General features: G+C 23.3%; 3 protein-coding genes across 4 annotated transcripts; all 3 read left to right on the forward strand.

Moving 5' to 3' along the window:
- The first annotated feature begins 1,848 nt into the window (after nucleotides 1-1,848).
- LOC122858462 (arylphorin subunit alpha-like) lies at nucleotides 1,849-4,963 on the forward strand. Its single transcript, XM_044161385.1, has 6 exons — nucleotides 1,849-2,177; nucleotides 2,254-2,477; nucleotides 2,536-2,648; nucleotides 2,723-3,126; nucleotides 3,357-4,026; nucleotides 4,094-4,963. The coding sequence occupies exons 1-6, from the start codon at nucleotides 1,953-1,955 to the stop codon at nucleotides 4,498-4,500; spliced, it is 2,043 nt and encodes a 680-aa protein (XP_044017320.1). The 5' UTR covers nucleotides 1,849-1,952; the 3' UTR covers nucleotides 4,501-4,963.
- A 217-nt stretch (nucleotides 4,964-5,180) lies between these two features.
- Nucleotides 5,181-9,154, forward strand: LOC122858463. Its single transcript, XM_044161386.1, has 7 exons — nucleotides 5,181-5,398; nucleotides 6,844-7,033; nucleotides 7,218-7,335; nucleotides 7,407-7,517; nucleotides 7,581-7,688; nucleotides 7,763-8,309; nucleotides 8,971-9,154. Exons 1-7 carry the CDS (start codon nucleotides 5,378-5,380, stop codon nucleotides 9,076-9,078), a joined length of 1,203 nt encoding a protein of 400 aa, XP_044017321.1. The 5' UTR covers nucleotides 5,181-5,377; the 3' UTR covers nucleotides 9,079-9,154.
- A 5,782-nt stretch (nucleotides 9,155-14,936) lies between these two features.
- Nucleotides 14,937-19,357, forward strand: LOC122858464 (sodium-independent sulfate anion transporter-like). 2 transcript variants are annotated; one of them, XM_044161387.1, is made up of 9 exons: nucleotides 14,937-15,259; nucleotides 16,492-16,742; nucleotides 16,827-17,037; nucleotides 17,107-17,508; nucleotides 17,582-17,746; nucleotides 17,829-17,990; nucleotides 18,070-18,210; nucleotides 18,348-18,493; nucleotides 18,754-19,357. In XM_044161387.1, exons 1-9 carry the CDS (start codon nucleotides 15,055-15,057, stop codon nucleotides 19,120-19,122), a joined length of 2,052 nt encoding a protein of 683 aa, XP_044017322.1. In that variant the 5' UTR covers nucleotides 14,937-15,054; the 3' UTR covers nucleotides 19,123-19,357. The 2 variants fall into 2 exon arrangements, with proteins under 2 accessions (XP_044017322.1, XP_044017323.1); XM_044161388.1 differs by lacking the exon at nucleotides 14,937-15,259 and adding an exon at nucleotides 16,167-16,335.
- The last annotated feature ends 60 nt before the right edge of the window (nucleotides 19,358-19,417 follow it).

Raw genomic sequence — 19,417 nt, forward strand, 5'->3', positions numbered from 1 at the left:
CAAAAATATACGTCATATAAATAAATGAAATTTTTTTTTGCACAATTTATGTACATATAATAAAAAAAATTGTTTAATTAAATTTTTATTTTTTTTTCCTTTCATTAAATCATTGATGATTTAAACTTGATGAATTAATAATAAAAAAAAAAAATGTTTTGTTGAAAATTTGAAAATCAACAACTATTCAAAGGGAAACAGTTTAATTTTTTTCTCATTTTATATGTGTGAATAAAAATATGAAATAAAAAAAATAATTGAAAGATTTAATTTCTTATGTAAATAAAAATATGTTTTTTAATTTTTTTATTAAATTATATTAATTAATATAGATAAATGAGTACATATACATGTTAAACATATCCGTAGTTTTTATCAAAATTAATTTCAAAATAAAAATATCAATTATTTTATTTAATAAAAGAATATGTAACATATTTTTTCATATTCTTTTATTACATAAAGTAATTGATGTTTTTTCAATGCTCCCAATTATTGCCTTTTCTTAATAAAGAGGCTACCTTATTCAGTTCATTCATAAATTCGAAATACATTATATTCATATATATTTACAATTATATTTACATTACATGTATATTTATTAACATTTTTGAATCACTATAATTATTTGGTGTATCATTTTCTGCATCAATTTTTTGTCCAATATTTTAATTGTATATGCTGGTCTTCTTCAGCATCTGTAACTTGATCTTGCTGCATTAATAAATTACGATTTATTTTTTTCCCGAAAGAAGTCTTCTTCTGGAATAGATATTATATTTTGCTTCATGTCATTTGAAACCAAACAAAATAAATACGGAGAAAATGCTAGAAAAAATCTCCGTCTTTTCTCTGCGATGGTTCAATTATGTAGAAAAGCGGAGAAACGCGGTAAAAAGCGAAGAAATATTTCCACCAAGAAATTCTCCATTTAAATTGACCTAAGTTGCAACTCCAAGTCTACCAGTTGATCCAATTACCAATTAAATTTCTGCTGTATCATTTGCCTGTAAATTATTTAATTTAATTTGTTCCATATGTTCTTTTGAACAACCATATATTTTTAATATAAAATTTTATATTCAAATGTATTTCACGTTGAAATTAAATTCCACCTGAGGTATTCAAAATAAAATTTAATAATTATATATAATATTTAGTTGGTTTTATTCATTAAGTTACGAAGGGCTTATGTAAAATCATATTTTCTGACCATTCCTCATATTCGCATGGTGAATACCTTTATTGATCTGAGAGCTTATAATGGATTTGTCAAGGTTTATATAAATTTCCTGATTAATAATTTTACAAGAGAGAAACTTTTTATTGTCGAAGTAACAAGCGTAATAAAATATTATATTTGTCATTTCAACAATAAAAAGTTTTTTTTTTTAAAAAAAACCCCCCTACAAAAAAGAGAATTTAAAAACAATAACGTAATTATTATTTTTAAAGCCCAAATAATATTTCTCTTAATAATGAAATAAATAAAATTATAATAATTTATTTAACAATAATAAATATAAATTAATCAATATATATTAATAAAAACTGTTGACAACAAAATGTCTCTTTTTATTTAATTAACTTATATCAATATAATTACGATACAAAAAAAATCAACCCCACATTGATAAACAAATATATTATTGTATCATAATTACAATTGTTATTATGATTTTTCTCAATAAATAATTAATGAATAGTAACAAACAATATCACTAACATGATATATGAATAAACAAAAACATTTTTCATTTGATATTGAAAAGGTCACGTGTGTCTCAATGACCTGTGATTGATTAACGACAAAAAGTCGACTATAAAAATGAACTGAGTTGAATCTCAAGAAGACACAAGGTATTGATAAAGGTTCGTGTAAGCATCGTGTAATAAGCTCATATTTAATTTAAGTTTTAACAAAGAAAAAAAAAAAAAGCCTGCAGCTTACAATGCTGAGGCCAACAATAATCCTAGCCTTGACATTGGCTATTGTTTGCATTGTTGATGCTCACTATTATACAGAAGTAACAGCCGATCAAGAATTTCTATTGAAACAAAAAAAAATATACAATTTATTTTACCATGTTTCGCAACCAAATATTGTCAACATTGAACAGTACAATGAAGGCCAAGCGTACAGTATCGAAGCCAACATTGATTCCTACACAAACAAGGTAAATTATAAAAATTAATTTATCAAATTTTAATGATTAACATAATGAGATTTTATAATTCTTTAATTATTTTCAGGATGAGGTTAATCATTTTTTAGAACTTTACAAGTATGGTCTACTTCCACGTGGTGAAATATTTTCAATTTACTATCCAAAACTTCAAACAGAAATGAAATATTTGTTTAAAATTTTTTACTATGCTAAAGATTTTGATACATTTTATCAAACAGCATTATGGGCACGTGTTTATATCAATGAAGGGCAATTTCTTTGTGCACTTTATCAAGCTGTTGTAATGAGGTAAATAATATAAATATTACAAACAATAAATTACCAACTAATTTTATTTTTTTTCTAGACCTGATACTGAGTATATACAATTACCACAACCCTATGAATTTTATCCATATGCATTTTTCAATTCTGAAGTTATTGAAGCTGCTAAAAATATTAAATTATCCAACAAAATTAGTAAGGAAATTTATTTATTAATTAACATAAAATAAATGTTAATTTTTATTTACTTTTTTTTAAAAATTAATTAGGTACAACTGAGAGTAATTCGTACATTATCAGATCGAACTATAGTGGTTGGTACATGGGTCAAGATTATGATTACGAAAGAAAATTAAATTACTTAACCGAGGATATTGGTTGGAATGCATATTATTTTTTCTTACGACTTGATCAGTCATTCTGGTTAAGTGGTGATGAATTTCCAATTAAAAAATTATGGCGTGGTGAACAATATTTATACGCTCACAAAATGCTCATGAATAGATACTACCTGGAACGTCTTGCTAATGGATTAGACAAAGTTGAAGATTTCGATTGGAATTATGAATTTTATCCAGGCTATTATCCAACCATGGTTTATCACAATGGTCTGCCCTATCCTCAGCGTCCTCAATGGAGCAAAATACCTCACTACAAATACCAGTTTCTCTATGTGAGTATTTAAACCAAAAAAAATTTTTTTCTAAATATTTAAAAACGAAAATCATGGAGAATTTTTCACCGAATTTTTCCATTAGAAAAAAATTATTTTCACAAATTATTTTCGGAGTAAAGTTTAGATTTTTTTATGTAATTTCTTTGGAATTTTTTTGTGAATTTGATTTTTAATGTGGAACACTGTGGGCTTTGTTTTTTGGTTGAAAAAAAATTTGTTAATTACAGGGAATACGTGAGTATGAGAGCAGAGTTGCTGCGGCAATTGATCTTGGCTATGTTATTGATGCTGATGGTACACATCATAAAATTTATACACCAGAAGGATTAAATATCATTGGAAATATAATTGAAGGAAATGAAGATTCTTGTAATAAAGAATATTATGGAAGTATTGATATATTTGGAAGAAAAATACTTGGTTATAATTTAGATGCTAAAACACATTATCACATTATTCCAAGTTCACTTGAGTCATTATTTTCATGTACACGTGATCCAGGATTTTATAGATTCTATCAAAAAATTGTATCGTATTATCATCGTTACAAAGAAACATTGAAGCCATATACCAAGGATGAAATTATTTATCCTGGTTTAATAATTGATTCAGTTGCTGTTGATAAACTTGTTACTTTCTTTGATGAGCATGACACGACAATAAGTAACGGATTTTTCGTTGACAGTCAAATTGATGCTGACAGTTATCATATTAAAGTACGTCAACAAAGATTAAATCATAAACATTTTACTGTTCATATTGGTTTGAATTCTGATGTTGAACAAAAAGTTGCCATTCAAATGTACCTTGGACCAAAATATGATGCACAAGGAAATGTTCTTGATTTTACTGAGAGTCATAAATATTTCTATGAAATTGATTACTGGGTTACTGATGGTAAGAACATTTTATTTTTCATTTTAAATAATCTTAAGCTATTTATTTATTCAATGAATATTTTTAGTTGTTGCTGGTGTTAACAAGATGGAAAGAAGCAGCCACGATTTCTTTTTCCTATCACCTGACAGTGAACCAAGTGAAATTTTTTATAAAAAAATTGAAAAAGCCATTGAGGGTATTGATAAGCTATCATACAAACAAAGTATATACGGTTTTCCTGAGCGTTTACTCTTGCCAAAAGGAAGAAGAGCCGGACAAGTTTATCAATTATTTGTTTATGTTAGCCCAGTTACAGAGCCAGTTACTTACAAATCAAGAATATTTGGTAACTATGAATTTTCAAACAAAACAATGGGCTTTCCAATTGATAGAAAAATTTATTGGCCATGGTTCCAAGGACCAAATATATTTTTCAAAGATGTTACTATTTATTTTAAACATGATGTTGATCCAAATGCAACAACTCACTAAAATTAACAATCATCAATAATCTAATAATTCAAAATGTTATTCAGCAATAAAAAAAAAAAATATTCTCTTCATGGTTAAAGATTGATAATCTTCTATTAATTTGGCTTTACAAAAACTATTTATTTATTCAGTTTGGATGGATCAATGATGAATTAATTGACGCTTGATAAATAATCTGGCGCCAATTTTTTATTTTCGCATTTCCAGTTGGCTTTATTTACGTCATCGTGTAACTGTAAAAAGACATAACAGTACATCAACATGCCTATACTATCTCGCGACTGAATAAATTATAAAATATGAATAAATAAACTTGGAAAAAAAAAAACTACATAAGCCTTTTTTGTCTTGATTACAAATAGATTTTATTTCTAAAAAATTACATGAAAATACAATTAGATTGTTAATTGGAATTTACAAATAAAACTGTAATTATTGTGTAGAATAATATGATAAAATTCTAGCATCATAGTAATAATTTCAAGTGCCTATTATGTGTGTCAAGGTCAGACGTGTTTGGATATTATTACCTGAGTTCCCCCAGGGTAGGAATGTGGAACGTTAACCTGCCTGTTGTATACATATCCTGATCCACCATGTATGTTTATGAAAAAAAAAAAAAAAATAACATATAAAAAAGTAAATGTATTGGTAGATGGTTACATGGTAGATGTCTTGGGTTAAGGAACTTTACTCTTTAGTTTTGCTATGACCGTCGTCAGGTATTGAGAGGTGAAGGCTTCATCAACATTCAGCTTGTTCTTTTTTTTTTTTTAATTCATAAATTCATATTGTTAAATTAATTAATTTTTTTATTTTTAAAATTTATTGTCTTGTTTTTATTGAAAATTTCGAATCGAAAAAAAAGAAGATTATCATGGAATTTCGAACTTTTGTCGTAAGTACTTACTCATAGTATTTCTATGGAAAAAAAAAAAAAAAATTAATTGAATTTTATTTGAAAGATAAGTAGAGCTTCATGCTAATTGTTAAATAATTTTTTTTTTTATTTAAATTAATAGCTATTTGGTAAATTGACAGATTGAATTTTTTTTTTTTTTTTTTATAAAATTTTATTTGAAATTGTTTTTTCAAGTGCTGTTTGTACTTGAAAAATATAATTGTGAATAATAATAAAATTAGAGAATTGTAAATAAAAAAAAATACGGTAAAAAAAAAATATAATAGCTGATGCCGTATGTCTATTATCTCAAATAGGCTAATCTATTATGCAGGTCGCATTTCCGTGTTTTTTCAATACCGGTTTGAAAGTATAGTTTTTAGCAAATACTAATGAAAAACTCATCTCAAGTGGATCTGTAACACAGTGTACTTAAAATAACAACAGTTATATACCGCAAATAAATTTTTATACAAATTATAATTTATTAAAACAGATATTATAAATTCTTTGAATTTATTTTATCAGTGTCAATGAACTTTTTTTTTTTTTTTTTAAATAATTTTCTTTTCTCAATTGAATGAAAGATTAATTGATATATTTTTATTTTAGAAAATTATATGGACAAATTTTATCTACATTCTTTGTCTAATAAAAAAAAGTAGGTTTGTTTGTTTTTTTAAATTTACAAGTTCGTGTCCGGCTATAAATTATTAGAAGACAAAATTGTCAATTATATTAATAAAAAAATAAATAATAAATTGATGTAGTTTTATTTTTTATTTAGAAAATTACATGTTACATGACAAAAATAAATAAATAATAAGCGAAAGTTAAATATTTATCCACACGCGATTAGTTAATTTAAAATAAATCAACATTTATTTTAATAAAACTAAAAGTTTATAAAATTAAACCACAAAGAAAAAATAAAAATTAAAGAAATTTTCTAATTAATTAGTATTACTACTACATCTCCCGATGAATATACATACATTTTTTTTTTTTTTTTCATTTACTATTTTCAATTAATAACCTATTTTAAAAAAAAAATAAATTTTATATTTATTAATTAATTAATAGAGTTTGTTTGTACAAAAATATATTTTTTATTTTCGATTAATTTGCTTAATTAACAATCAAGTATTTAATAGTAAAAAAAAAAAAAAATAAATAAATAATTTTATATATAAAAATACGTGGTGTATATTATTATTAACAAAATGAATTTTTATTTATTTAAAAAATCAGTTACACTGAGCTTTGTTGTTTATTGCTCATAAACAGAGAATGGACCGAGTCCCGTTAAATCCGAGCATGACTTTTGTAACGGGGATATTCATATATAACTAAAAAAAAAAATTGAAAAAAAGTAATACTAAAGAACCATTGATGTTTGATGAATGATAGTATATTTATATGTATTTATAAAATTTTTCTAGATGATATTGATGTGTGCTTCTGCATTTGGTGAACCTAGTAATAGTAAACTAGGACAACAAATGAATGATTCATCAGCATTACAAGAGGAAGAACCACCAGAAGGTTATTATGCTTTCATTCAATCACCAAATGCTGAACCACCAAAGGTACGCCCACCACCCTACATTGACAGTGACAAAGAATGCCATGGTAAATCAACATTTATATTACTTTTTTTTTTTTCTATTCTTATTTTTTATATAATTTATCGAAATTCAGCTGGGTCAATCTAGATTTATAGACCAATAAAAAATACATACATATGAAAAAAATAAAATAAATGTTTATTCAATAGAAATTTAATTTAAATATATTTTTTTTTTTATTTTTCTAGACACTGGAAAAAAAGGAAAAGGATTCGTTTCGATTTATAATGTTTGTGGTGATTTAAACAAGGGTTATATACCAAGAAATCCAATGAAACAAAATACAACTGGTTCATCATATCCATTGTAAGTTTAAATGAATAAAATAATTATATTTAATCAACAAAATTATTATGTTATTTCGAATTTATTTACAGTGGATTAATTAGAAATCATACACTCAAATTTCTCAGCAAAACATTGCCAATTTTAAAGGCTGATAAATCTCTTCCAAAAGTCACAAAAATTCAGCCATTTTCTCAAAATTCGTAAGTGAATTTGTAAATGATAATTAAAACAATATAATTATAATGTTTATTTTTATTTTCAAGTGTTCATACTGATGAAAAACGTAGTAGAAATAAACGAAATGCAAATGAAGAAACGAGCACTGATGTAAATCGTAGTGGACGTAAATTTTGTGAGAATGGTTCTGGAGTGTATGTATTATGAAAATTGTTTGAATTAATGATTAAAAAAAGGATAAATATTAATTTTAGATTTTAAATTACAGAATGTGTATGTTGTATAAAGCAATACAGGGTGAACCATTGGTAACACCAACAGCTGAAAGACGTGATGAGCCAGCAACAGTTGAATATCGTCAAAAAAATAATCAAATACAAGAAAAACAAGAATACACTGGACCACCAACACCTTGTCCAGCAAAAGTTGAATATGCAACACCAGTATTTGCTAAAAATTATCAGGGTGTATGGCGTTATGTTGTACAAATACCATATGAAGGATATTTTACACAAACAATTGAGCTAACGAGATGTATACAGTCAACTTGTCATTATTTAAATGGTGGATGTTTGTCATCACCAAAATGGACAAGTCTTCTTGTTGCTGAAATTTATTATCCAGATACATTTTTAGAAGATAATCAAAATAATAAACATTCTGTATTGAGAGAACCAGTTGCTGGTCCACCACCACCAGTACAAGAATTTCAAGAGTATGAAATGTATTTGAAAAAAAGAGCTAGTGAAAGTGAAGGACGTAGTAGTGTTAATCAACAACATTGTGATGGTGTTGATGAAATGGGATGCTATCAGGTAATTTTTTTTAATCTATTTTTTGTTTGTTTATTTTATAATTATTGTGGATTAAGGATAATAATTCTTTTGGATTTTTTTTTAGTGTTTTTTCAATATTAAATTACAAAAAAATTTAGTTAAAAAATTTTCCAGATCGTTTTATAGATTTTTTTGTAAATTGGAATTTGATTTTATTGTGGGAAAAAATTTAGAGAAAAATTTAAAATAGATTTTATTATTTTCAAGCTCTTTTGGATTTTTCTATATTATTTTTTGGTAAAAAAAAAATATTTATTAATAAAGTTACAGAGAAATTTCTCCGTATAATTTTTTATTTTTAATAATTTTTTTGTAAATTTAAACTCGTTTCTAGTTGTAGAAAAAATTCCATAAAAAAATTCGAAATAATTTTGTCATTTTCTTACTCTTGGAAAAATAATTTTTCTGGATTTTCCTCCAGTATTTCTCCGTAAGAAAAAAAACTCCGTTATTGCAAAATTACAGAAAAAAAATATGAAAAAAAATTTCTCCGTATTATTTTACATTTTTTAATAAATTTTAGAAAAATTTAAAGTAATTGTTTTATAAAAAAAAAATAAATATATCAACAATAGAAATTAATTAAATAATAAATTCATTTTAAAATTAAATTTAAAAAATCTTTTTTTCAAATCAACAGGTTCGTTTGTACTATGATTGGTTCTTGGTACCAGGTAGCTGCAAGTGTTGGAGACCCGATTACTACAATCGTTACGTTAGACGTACAAACATTAGCCCAGAATTATAAAAATAAATCATAAAAAAAAAAATACATAAATAGGTAATTGAACATAAAAAAAAAAAAAAATAATTATCTATTTTTTTTTATATACAATTTATTTTTTCAACGACTGAAGTTTAAATATTATTATTATTATATATATGACTGGTGATTATTAATTAATAATATAAAAGAATAAAAAATTATTTTATTCTTTCATATGTATTTCTTAATTTACATTAGAATTTAAGCACTTTGAAAATAACATTACCCTTACTTGAGTTAAACAGATGACACATATTTCTGGCTCTTTCACCATAAGTTAATCAAGACAATAAAAATATTAATTTTTCTAAATACAAATAATTTAAAAAACAACAACAATCAACTCGTTAAAAATAATTCAAAAAGATAAATAAAATTTTCAAAGTGTTTAAATACTAAAATAAAAAATTTTAACAAAAATTTTATTCTATTATTTTATTGAAATTTTCATTTGAAAAATAATAGAATGAAAAATTTAATTAAGAATATATTGTAAAAAAAAATATATTAAAAAATAAAAAATAATAAATTAAATATCTTTTTAATTATTTAAATAATTTTTTAATTTAAACAACGCAAACTTTCCCGCCTTGTGACTCGAATATTAAATTTTTTTTTTTTTTTAAATTTTATTTCAAAAATTGTTAATTCCTTTGAATATTTAATTGTACAGTCAAACTTAATCAACAATTATAAACTTTCCTCGTGATGTCTATTACCATTAATTATTATTTTTTTATTTTTTTTATTTTAAATTCATTCTTAATTTAACCGCGCCTCTGTCATGTGACAATTTAATTGAGGCTACTTGACCCCGATATATAGATGTATCAAAATGCTTCCTTTTTTTTTTCAAATGCTTCATAATAATCACATAACAAATGTTGATTTTTATTTACATTTATATATTATTTTATTTATTATATTTTTCATCACGTGTTTTATAATCTCGTGACTCCGATAAAAAAAAGATAAAAAAAATAAAAAAATAAAATCTAAATATATATAAAATAGAAAAAAATAAAAATTGAATAAATAAATAAATAAAAAAACCTGTCTGGTCGGTCGTTGCGGTGACTTTGTAAATTGTAATGTCGATAACCGATTCACCAAGGTCAAAAATATGTTCAAGGATATTATTTAAATATTTATAAACATTGTTCTATTAATTATTTTTCTATTCAATCAATTTTGTTTTAATTTGTTTTTAATTTTTTTATTTTAGTTTTATTTTTTATTTGTTGTTGAGTTGTCTGGGTACAAAGGTAACATGATTAATTGTTTATTAAACTATATTGTTAACAACAATTTAAAAATTTAACAACTTCTTTGTACGAGTTCGAAACAAAACTTAGCGGCGTAGTCAAGTTGACATAATGATAGTCGCGTCGTATAACGTGGCTACGATTAAAAAAAAATAATTATAATAATTTTTTATTATTTTTTTAAACTTAAATATTCACGTGATTATCTTTTATTATTTTTGATAGACCTTGTTTCATCAGTGATAACGAGTTATTTTTATTTATTTTTTACCTGTTAGCCATCACGAGTGACAGAAATTAAAACAGGAAAAATACAAAATTATTTCTACAATTGTTGTGGAATTTTTAACACGGAAATTATAAAAGGTAATTATTATTTTTAATATTTATAATATGGATTTTTGTTTTTTCTAAATCCATATGCATTGAATTGTTTGATTTTCATTTTTATTTTATTTTTTACATAGCCTTGAATGTATACTATTTTTATGCATCAATTTTTTTTTTTTTTTTTTTGATCAATTATTGATCAATTTAAAATTTATTACTCTGTCAATAGAAAAAAAAAAAAAATTGTATATTTATATAAACAATCATGTTTTTTTAAACTAGATATATATTTTTTTTTTATTTGATTTTTATTATAATTTTTTTTTGGAAAAATAACGTAATACAAAAAGGTCAAAATGCATGAAATTTTATAATTTTAAATATTCATTTCGTCAATTGAATAAATCATTAATAAATTTATCTATTGGTTAATAAAAAATATAAAAAACTATTTTAAATTTTTTTTAAAATAAATTCAATGCTCATTTTACCTTTTAAATTCCCAGCGAATTAAAAAAAATCACGAGATTTATTTTTGCGATATCACGAGTCTAATGTGTAATAAAATTATAAGAAAAAAAAAATAATATAATTACTGTATTCAACAGGAAATAATAATTATAATAATTCCAACGAAAACAATATATTTATAAGCAAATTAAATCTAAAAGTTCCTTAAAATATTTTTAAAAAATTCCAACAGCCAATAATTGGCAAAAATATTTTACAAAAAAAAAAAATACATAAAAATGAAAAATTCACGTGATTTTTACGTCAATGAATTGAATCTTGTTCGTCCAATTAGAGCCATTACCAAAAAAATAAAAAAGAAAAACCACTTGCGTCAGATGAATATTAAAAAACAAATAATTTGATTATTTATTTTCTGACTGGTCCCGAGTTGAGTCACGAGGATTAAAAGTTAAAATTAGATAACGAAGGAAAAATAAAAGAAAAAAAAAACATAAAATTAAATTGAAAAACTAGTATTGTTGTTTGAAGACACCACATGATGATCATGACCATTACGAGTGTATAATGTCAATGACACATTTACAATAATATTTAGTTATTTATTAATTAACTATGCATATAATAATTTAAAAATCAATAAAAAAAAATAAAAAAAATATAGGATAATAAATCACGAGGTAGTATAGTATGTTAATGACATTCAAATATATTAATTTTATTGGCAAATTTCGATGAGTATCCTGTACTACTTGTTGACTTATTAAATATATATATATTGGAGAAGGGCAGATACATACATGTAACACATGTTATTAAGAAGAAGGGGAAATTCTTTACTCGATAGAAAAAAAAAACGTTTATATATATGGAGGCACACTTGTTCGCTCTCAGTTTAAACATTTTGTGCACAACGAAATCATACATGAAATTTCTACAAAGAAATTATCGAAAAAAAAATCATCGAAATAATTTATATTTTTTCTAAATAATTTATAAATTAAGACTAAAGTTTACAAAAGTTTTAAAGTGTTTTTTGATATATTACTAGTGATAATTTAAAGATTGAAATAATTAATAAAAATTATTTTTTTTTAATTAATTATAAATGTTTTATGCAGAGGAAGAGAATAGAGAAACATTCAGGAGTCCTGGAATATGATGAATGAATATTATTGACTCAAGGTAAATTAATTAACAAAATATGCAAAAAAAAATTTTTTAAATTCTTTTAGTTATTATGATAATTATTATTTAATTGATTTTTATTAATTACTTGAATGACACATTCTCGTGCTGACAATAATTATATGTTTATTTTCATTTTGGTTTCATGCCAAGTCACTGAGCTAGTAACTGGTTTTTCAATTGCTTTGGAAATTTTTTTTTAATAACATTCTCATTCAGTCAATCATGCCAACACTTTTTTTTTTTTTTTTTTCAACAATATATTATGTGTTTTTTTCTCTTATTTTAATAAACATATTTTTTATTAATAAATATTTATTGGATATTTAGAATTTTAATGATCGATGATTTTTTATTAGATTTATTACTTGGCTGTTTTTTTTTTTTTCTTTTTTATTATTATGTTACAATTAAACAATGATTGATAATGTTTTTTAGTAATTTTTTTTTTGCAATTTTATTGGTGATTAGTGTTTTTTCTGTTTGTAATTAACAATTGATTGTTTTATTTTTTTATTTATGATTAATTCATTAAATATCAAAACAAATTATTTTAAAAAAAATTTGATTTTATTATACTCATCCTTATTTAGAATGGAATTGTTTTTTATTGACTTTTAAAATTTTATTGATAGCTTTTATTTAAATACACAGCATACACCAATTGTACAATCAAAGATATTTTTTTTTTTTCATTTAAATCTTATTTTTTTAATGTGATTTTTAAATTTTTTAAAATCGAAATGAAATAAAAAAATAATGTATACTATTTTTTAATGATTGTGCATGATGAAAATTGATTCAAATAAAATTTGATTATTATGAAATAACATAAATATGAAAATTAGTACTCTTGCGTAAAAATGAAATAAAATTTTTTTCTAAAAAAAAAAAAAAACACTTTGAACACGACAAAAATAAAAAATATTTCAAAAAAATGTCATCGTTATATATTTACTCACGTAATTCGATATAACAAGTTAATATTTTTCAAACAATTACACGTTGACTTTTATGTAAAAAATAAAAACTAGTTTAAAAAAAAAAAAAAATTACATTTTTTCAAATAGTAATAAAGATGGAACATAACACAAAAAAAAAAAAAAAATAGAATTTTTAAATACCAATATAATTAAAATAAAGAATGCAATTATAAAAATTAAATAAAAAAAAAAATACAACAATTAAGTTAGGTATTTTTTATATTGATGTGTGATATAATTTTCACACGTGACTACCTGTCTGATAATTTTAAACAAACAGATATCAATTATTTCGAATTTATTATTATTATTTTTAAATGACAAATTTAACGCTCAATTTTACGCAGAGTATCTGATTTCATTTAAAAAACCTGATACCTTATATTTATTTATTTATCAATAATAAATAATTCAATAAAAAAATATTATCAAACAATTTATTATAATGTTGACAAATTAAAAAAAAAAAAAAAATTCCTCGATGCGAAAAACTTCCCGGTTTTTATTTATATTTATTATTTGCACATTTTTTCTTATAAATTTATGAATTTTTTTTTGTTTAGAAATACCTTTGTAATGAGTATACAAACAACAATAAAATTTAATTGTTTCTACAATCGTAATTAAAACGTGTTCTATTAACATAATTACATTCATTCACAGGCATTATTTAAAATACATTTGTGTTTTTTGATTTAGCATTTAAACGCTCTAAAATTCCCGATGATAATTGGATTAATATTTATAAAAAATTAGAGAATCAATAACAAATTATTTTGATAATAAATAATTAAATTGATTTTTAAAATTGTTTAAAAAATTAAAAATTTGTCTGAAATTATTAAAAAAAAAAAAGTGAGTCAATTAAAACTGAAAAAACAAGTAAATAAACAATCAAATTGTAATTAAAAATAAAAAAAAATTACAATATTTCATTACCAATCAAATAATAATAATAAAAAAAATTTATAATTACTTATTTATTTATTTAAAAAAGACAACAATTCAAAATAATAAATTTTTTTTTTTTTACATTGTCGTTTATTGCAGTTATAATTATTAAATTAAAAAATAATTATTCCATCAAGAAAATAATTCTAAAAATAGAAAATATCCCAAGACAATATCGTGGTTTGATAAAAAAAAAATTATGATTGACATGAAAATAATAATAAAATAAATACAGGGTTAAAAAAAAAAATTTATAAAATGAATATTTGTTTAACAAACAAATCAATATATCGATTGCAGAAATAATTAATTTAAAAATAATAAAAAAGCACCGAATATCCTATTTTTTTTTCTGCATCATTAACGAATTTATAACAATTAATATCAACAATTAATTGTGTCAATTAACAATTATAATTTATCAATAAAATAAACACAAGATGACACTTAAAAAATACACGCATGATTTTATTGATTTTATTGATTTTATCAACGTCTCTATTTTCTAATCCACACCATTAGAAATAACACCGATTAATTATTCACCTCGTCATTTAATAAAGCAAATAATCAAGCAATTCATCAGTAATATTAAATTTATTATCAAAACACCATGTGACAAAATATTATTATATTTTCAATCGTCTTTTTCAGGTGTCAAATAAAAAAAAAAAAAAAAAAACAACGCTTAATCATACCGTTCAAGTTTACCAGAAGAAAAAGACTAGTTAAATTTTTAAAAAATTATTTAACCAGAATTTAATGATAAAATGAAAAATAATAATAAAAAAAATATTATTAATGGCAAGATGGGTGGTTATGTAAATGAAGGAATGACCGGTTCACAAACTCATTTGGATTTTTCAACAACAACAAATGATACACACATTTTACAAAATAATAATAATAACAATAATAATAATGATAAATTGCCTGGACTTAATGATGATCAACAAAGTTCATTTGATTTTATTTGTAAGTATTGTTAAATAATTTAATCTGTTATTTAAAAACAAAAAAATTAAAAAATTTTTTTTATTTTTTTATTATTGTTAATAATAATCATTTAACTATTTTTTTTTTTTTTGTGGTATTTTATATTCTTAATTAACAGCGTGCAATTAAAATGGTAATTTTAAAAATAATTCTTTTTTATCCTCGGCATTCTATGAGGATGTACAAAAAGTAAGTTTAAAAAAATTTTCGAAATACCACATTAATTTCCAGTTTAAAAAAAAAAAAAAAATATTAATTATCAATTGATTATTATTATTTATTTATAATAAATTATATAAATTTCAAACTCGTTGACCTTGTAGAATATTAATTCCAATAAGTAGAATAGATTTTTTGCTATTTTTTATTTTTGAAATTGTGTTAAATATTGAGTAAATATTATTCTGTAAATTTTAATTATCACATGTTTTAATAAATTTTTATGGTACGGTTAATTTATTCAAAAAAAAAAAATTAAATTATGTTAATATATTGGTGATAGTTTAATTTTAAATTAAAATTTTTTTTTTGGTTTTTTTCCATGACGTCAAAGAGGTCCAGTCAGCTATTGATAGATGCATTCTATTTGGGTTTACCCACCAGGTCAAGATTTTTTTTTTCAACCAAGAAGAATCACAGATTTATTTTCTACCTTTAATTCTGTAACGATGTAGTTTTCTTTTTTTTAAATCTGGTTTTAAAATCCTTTTGAAATACTTGATTCTTGGAATTTATCTTCACAAGTTGATACTTGTCTTTTGACTACCCTACCCCTCTTTTCTTCTCTTCTTTTTGTCCATTCGATTATCCACCATCCACGTGTGCAGTTTACCTCTGTACATACCTGTTGACATTCCTTAAAATTCCATCAGTTGACTAACAGGTTCAGTGCTGGTCAAACCAACAAAAAAAAAAAAAAAATTAACCAATTTAAATAAATAAAAAAATCAAATTTTAATATTTATTTATCAATAATACAACGTGATTAATATTTAAAATGTCTATCAACGAAAAAACAGAAATAGACAACAATTTAGATATTTATAAAATAAAAGGTTAACATTTAAAAACCACGTGTTTATTATTTTTCTTAAAATTAAATTTTAAATTAAAAAAACATTAAAATAATTAAATAAATAATTTTTTATATTTGTTTTATTATTAAACAATAATTAACAAATTAATAATATATTTTTATTTTATGTTAATAGTGGTTGGAGAACCAGGTGATGATGACAAAAATAATGACAGTGTATTTAAATCAGCATTTGAGTATGCAGCTCATCGTATTAAAAAGGGATGTACCAAAAAAATGTTACACAAACGTTTACCAATATTACGATGGTTACCAAAATACAACAAGGATGATGCAGTTGGTGATTTAGTTGCTGGTATAACAGTTGGTTTGACTGTGATACCACAGTCGTTAGCATATTCACGTGTTGCTGGTTTACCAGCTCAGGTTTGTTGATTTATCTACAAAATCATCAACAAAACATACACCTAAACAATTGATTAATATTTAAAAATGTTTTTTACTTTTCAGTATGGATTGTATGGTAGTTTTTTAGGATGTCTTATATATATATTATTTGGTTCATCAAAGGACATTGCATTTGGACCAAGTGCTATTGTTTCTCTGTTGACATTTCAAACAATTTCACATCTTAATGAAGGTCCAGATAGAATTCAACATGCTATTTTACTTTGTTTATTATCTGGAGTTGTTGAATTACTCATGGGAATATTTGGATTAGGTAATTTATCATCTTGTTGCATTGATTAATCATTTGTAAATATTTAATTATCAATTTTTTTATTTGTAGGATTTGTAATTGATTTTGTATCTGGTCCAGTTAGTTCTGGTTTCACATCAGCAGTTGCATTAATTATTGTAAGCACACAAATGAAAGATATACTTGGTATTAATGCAAAAGGTTCAACATTTGTTGCTGTATGGAAAAGTATACTTGCTGAAATACATAATTATTCAGTTTATGATGCTTTACTTGGTGTATCATGTATTGTAATACTATTAACTCTTCGTCGTATTGCTGCTATTAAAATTGGACCAAATCAGGAAGATTGTAGAAAAACAAAACATCGTGTATTGACAAAATTAATTTGGCTATTTGGTACATCAAGAAATGCTATACTTGTCATTGCATGTGGTGTTATTGGTTATTATTTTGGAACAACAAATATAGATTCACCATTTAAAATAATTGGTAAGTTAGAAATTATAATTAATCAACTGGATTTCTATTTGTAAAATGTAATTTTTATTTTATTGATTAATAGGTGAATTACATTCTGGTATGCCTGATGTGATGTTTCCATCATTTGGATATTCAAATGGTACAACTGAATTTACATTTTTCGACATGTGTCAAAATTTAGGAAGTGGATTATTTGTTCTTCCTCTTATTTCGCTGATGGAAGACATATCAGTTTGCAAAGCATTTGGTAATTAAAAATATAAATTTATAAATTAACTATTTCTATGCATTGATAATTAGTAAAACTAATTTCGATATGAATTTTAAAGGTAATGGACAACCAGTTGATGCAACACAAGAATTAATAGCACTTGGTGTTTCGAATATTGGCTGTTCACTTGTTCAATCATATCCTGGTACTGGATCATTGAGCAGAGGCGCTGTTAACAATGCTTCAGGTGTTAGAACACCCTTTGGAGGATTTTATACTGGTATTTAAATATGATTTTTAATCAAATTGATTTGTTGTTTTTTTTGTTTTTGTATTTAGTTTATTTTTTTTTTTTCTAGGTATTCTTGTTATTCTTGCACTTTTATTTTTAACACCGTGGTTTGGATATATTCCACGTGCATGTTTAGCAGCAATAATAATTGCTGCTGTTATTTTTATGGTTGAGATTAAGGTCATTAAACCCATGTGGAGAACTAAAAGTAAGTTTTAAATAAACATAAGATGGAAAGTTAGATAATAATTATTTAAAAAATGAAGATTACCTTGAAAATCAACATCACGCAATTTTTCATGGATACTTGTTTATGATAAATAATATATATTTTTTTTATTTTAGAATCTGATTTACTACCAGGTATTGCAACATTTATTGCTTGTTTAACACTACAATTAGAAATTGGTATTCTTGTTGGAATTGGTGTTAATGTTATCTTCATACTTTATCATGCAGCAAGACCAAAAATTTCACTTGAAAAACTTAAGGTAATTAATGCAAAAAAAAACAGATTTAATTTATTTAAAAAAAAGCTACAAATGTAGATTATAATAATTACGTATTCAAGATGCGTGTTAATTTAATTTTCATTTATCCGAGCATGATGCAATTTCATCAAATAATTACAATTTACATTGTCTAATGAGTCGTGAATAAATTTACAATAATGATCTGATTTAAATGTAAATTTTTCATCAAATAGATACTATATCAAGTAGTTAATTAATGATTTAATTTTGTTTTTCAGAGTCGTTGTGGTGTTGAATACTTGATGCTAACACCAGATCGTTGTTTGATATTTCCATCAGTTGATTATGTACGTAATTTAGTTACAAAATATGGTCGTTGTGCTGGTAATACACCAGTTGTTCTTGATTGTTCATATATTTATGGAGCTGATTATACTGCTGCAATTGTCATTGAAAGTTTAACTAAGGATTTTGCAAAACGTGGACAGCCATTATTTTTTTATAATCTTAAACCATCAGTGTATTCAGTATTTGAAGGTGTTGAACCAACTGATTTTGTTGTTTATTATACTGAAGAAGCACTTGATGATCTTCTCAAAGAACGAGGATACATCAAACAAGTAAAATCAAATCCATCAATTGCCTAAGCAACTTAAATCTCACCTATATTTTTTAATAGATGGCTTTTTTTTTTTTTCGTTTACATTTATTTTTAGCAATTAATGTTGTACATAAATATCAAGTATTTTTTTGAATTTACATATAATTTTAAACACTTAATTGAAAAATGCAAGCAATTTTACTTATTAGATAGTGGTGGTAATGTCTTTTCGATTTTATTTCAAGACAGTTATTACAAATTCAAACAGAAATAATTTTTAATCAAATAATAATTATAGGATTTTACAGTATTGAATGATTTTTAATGTTTTAATTAATATT

Source organism: Aphidius gifuensis, linkage group LG5, assembly GCF_014905175.1.
Source record: "Aphidius gifuensis isolate YNYX2018 linkage group LG5, ASM1490517v1, whole genome shotgun sequence".
NCBI lineage: Eukaryota > Metazoa > Arthropoda > Insecta > Hymenoptera > Braconidae > Aphidius > Aphidius gifuensis.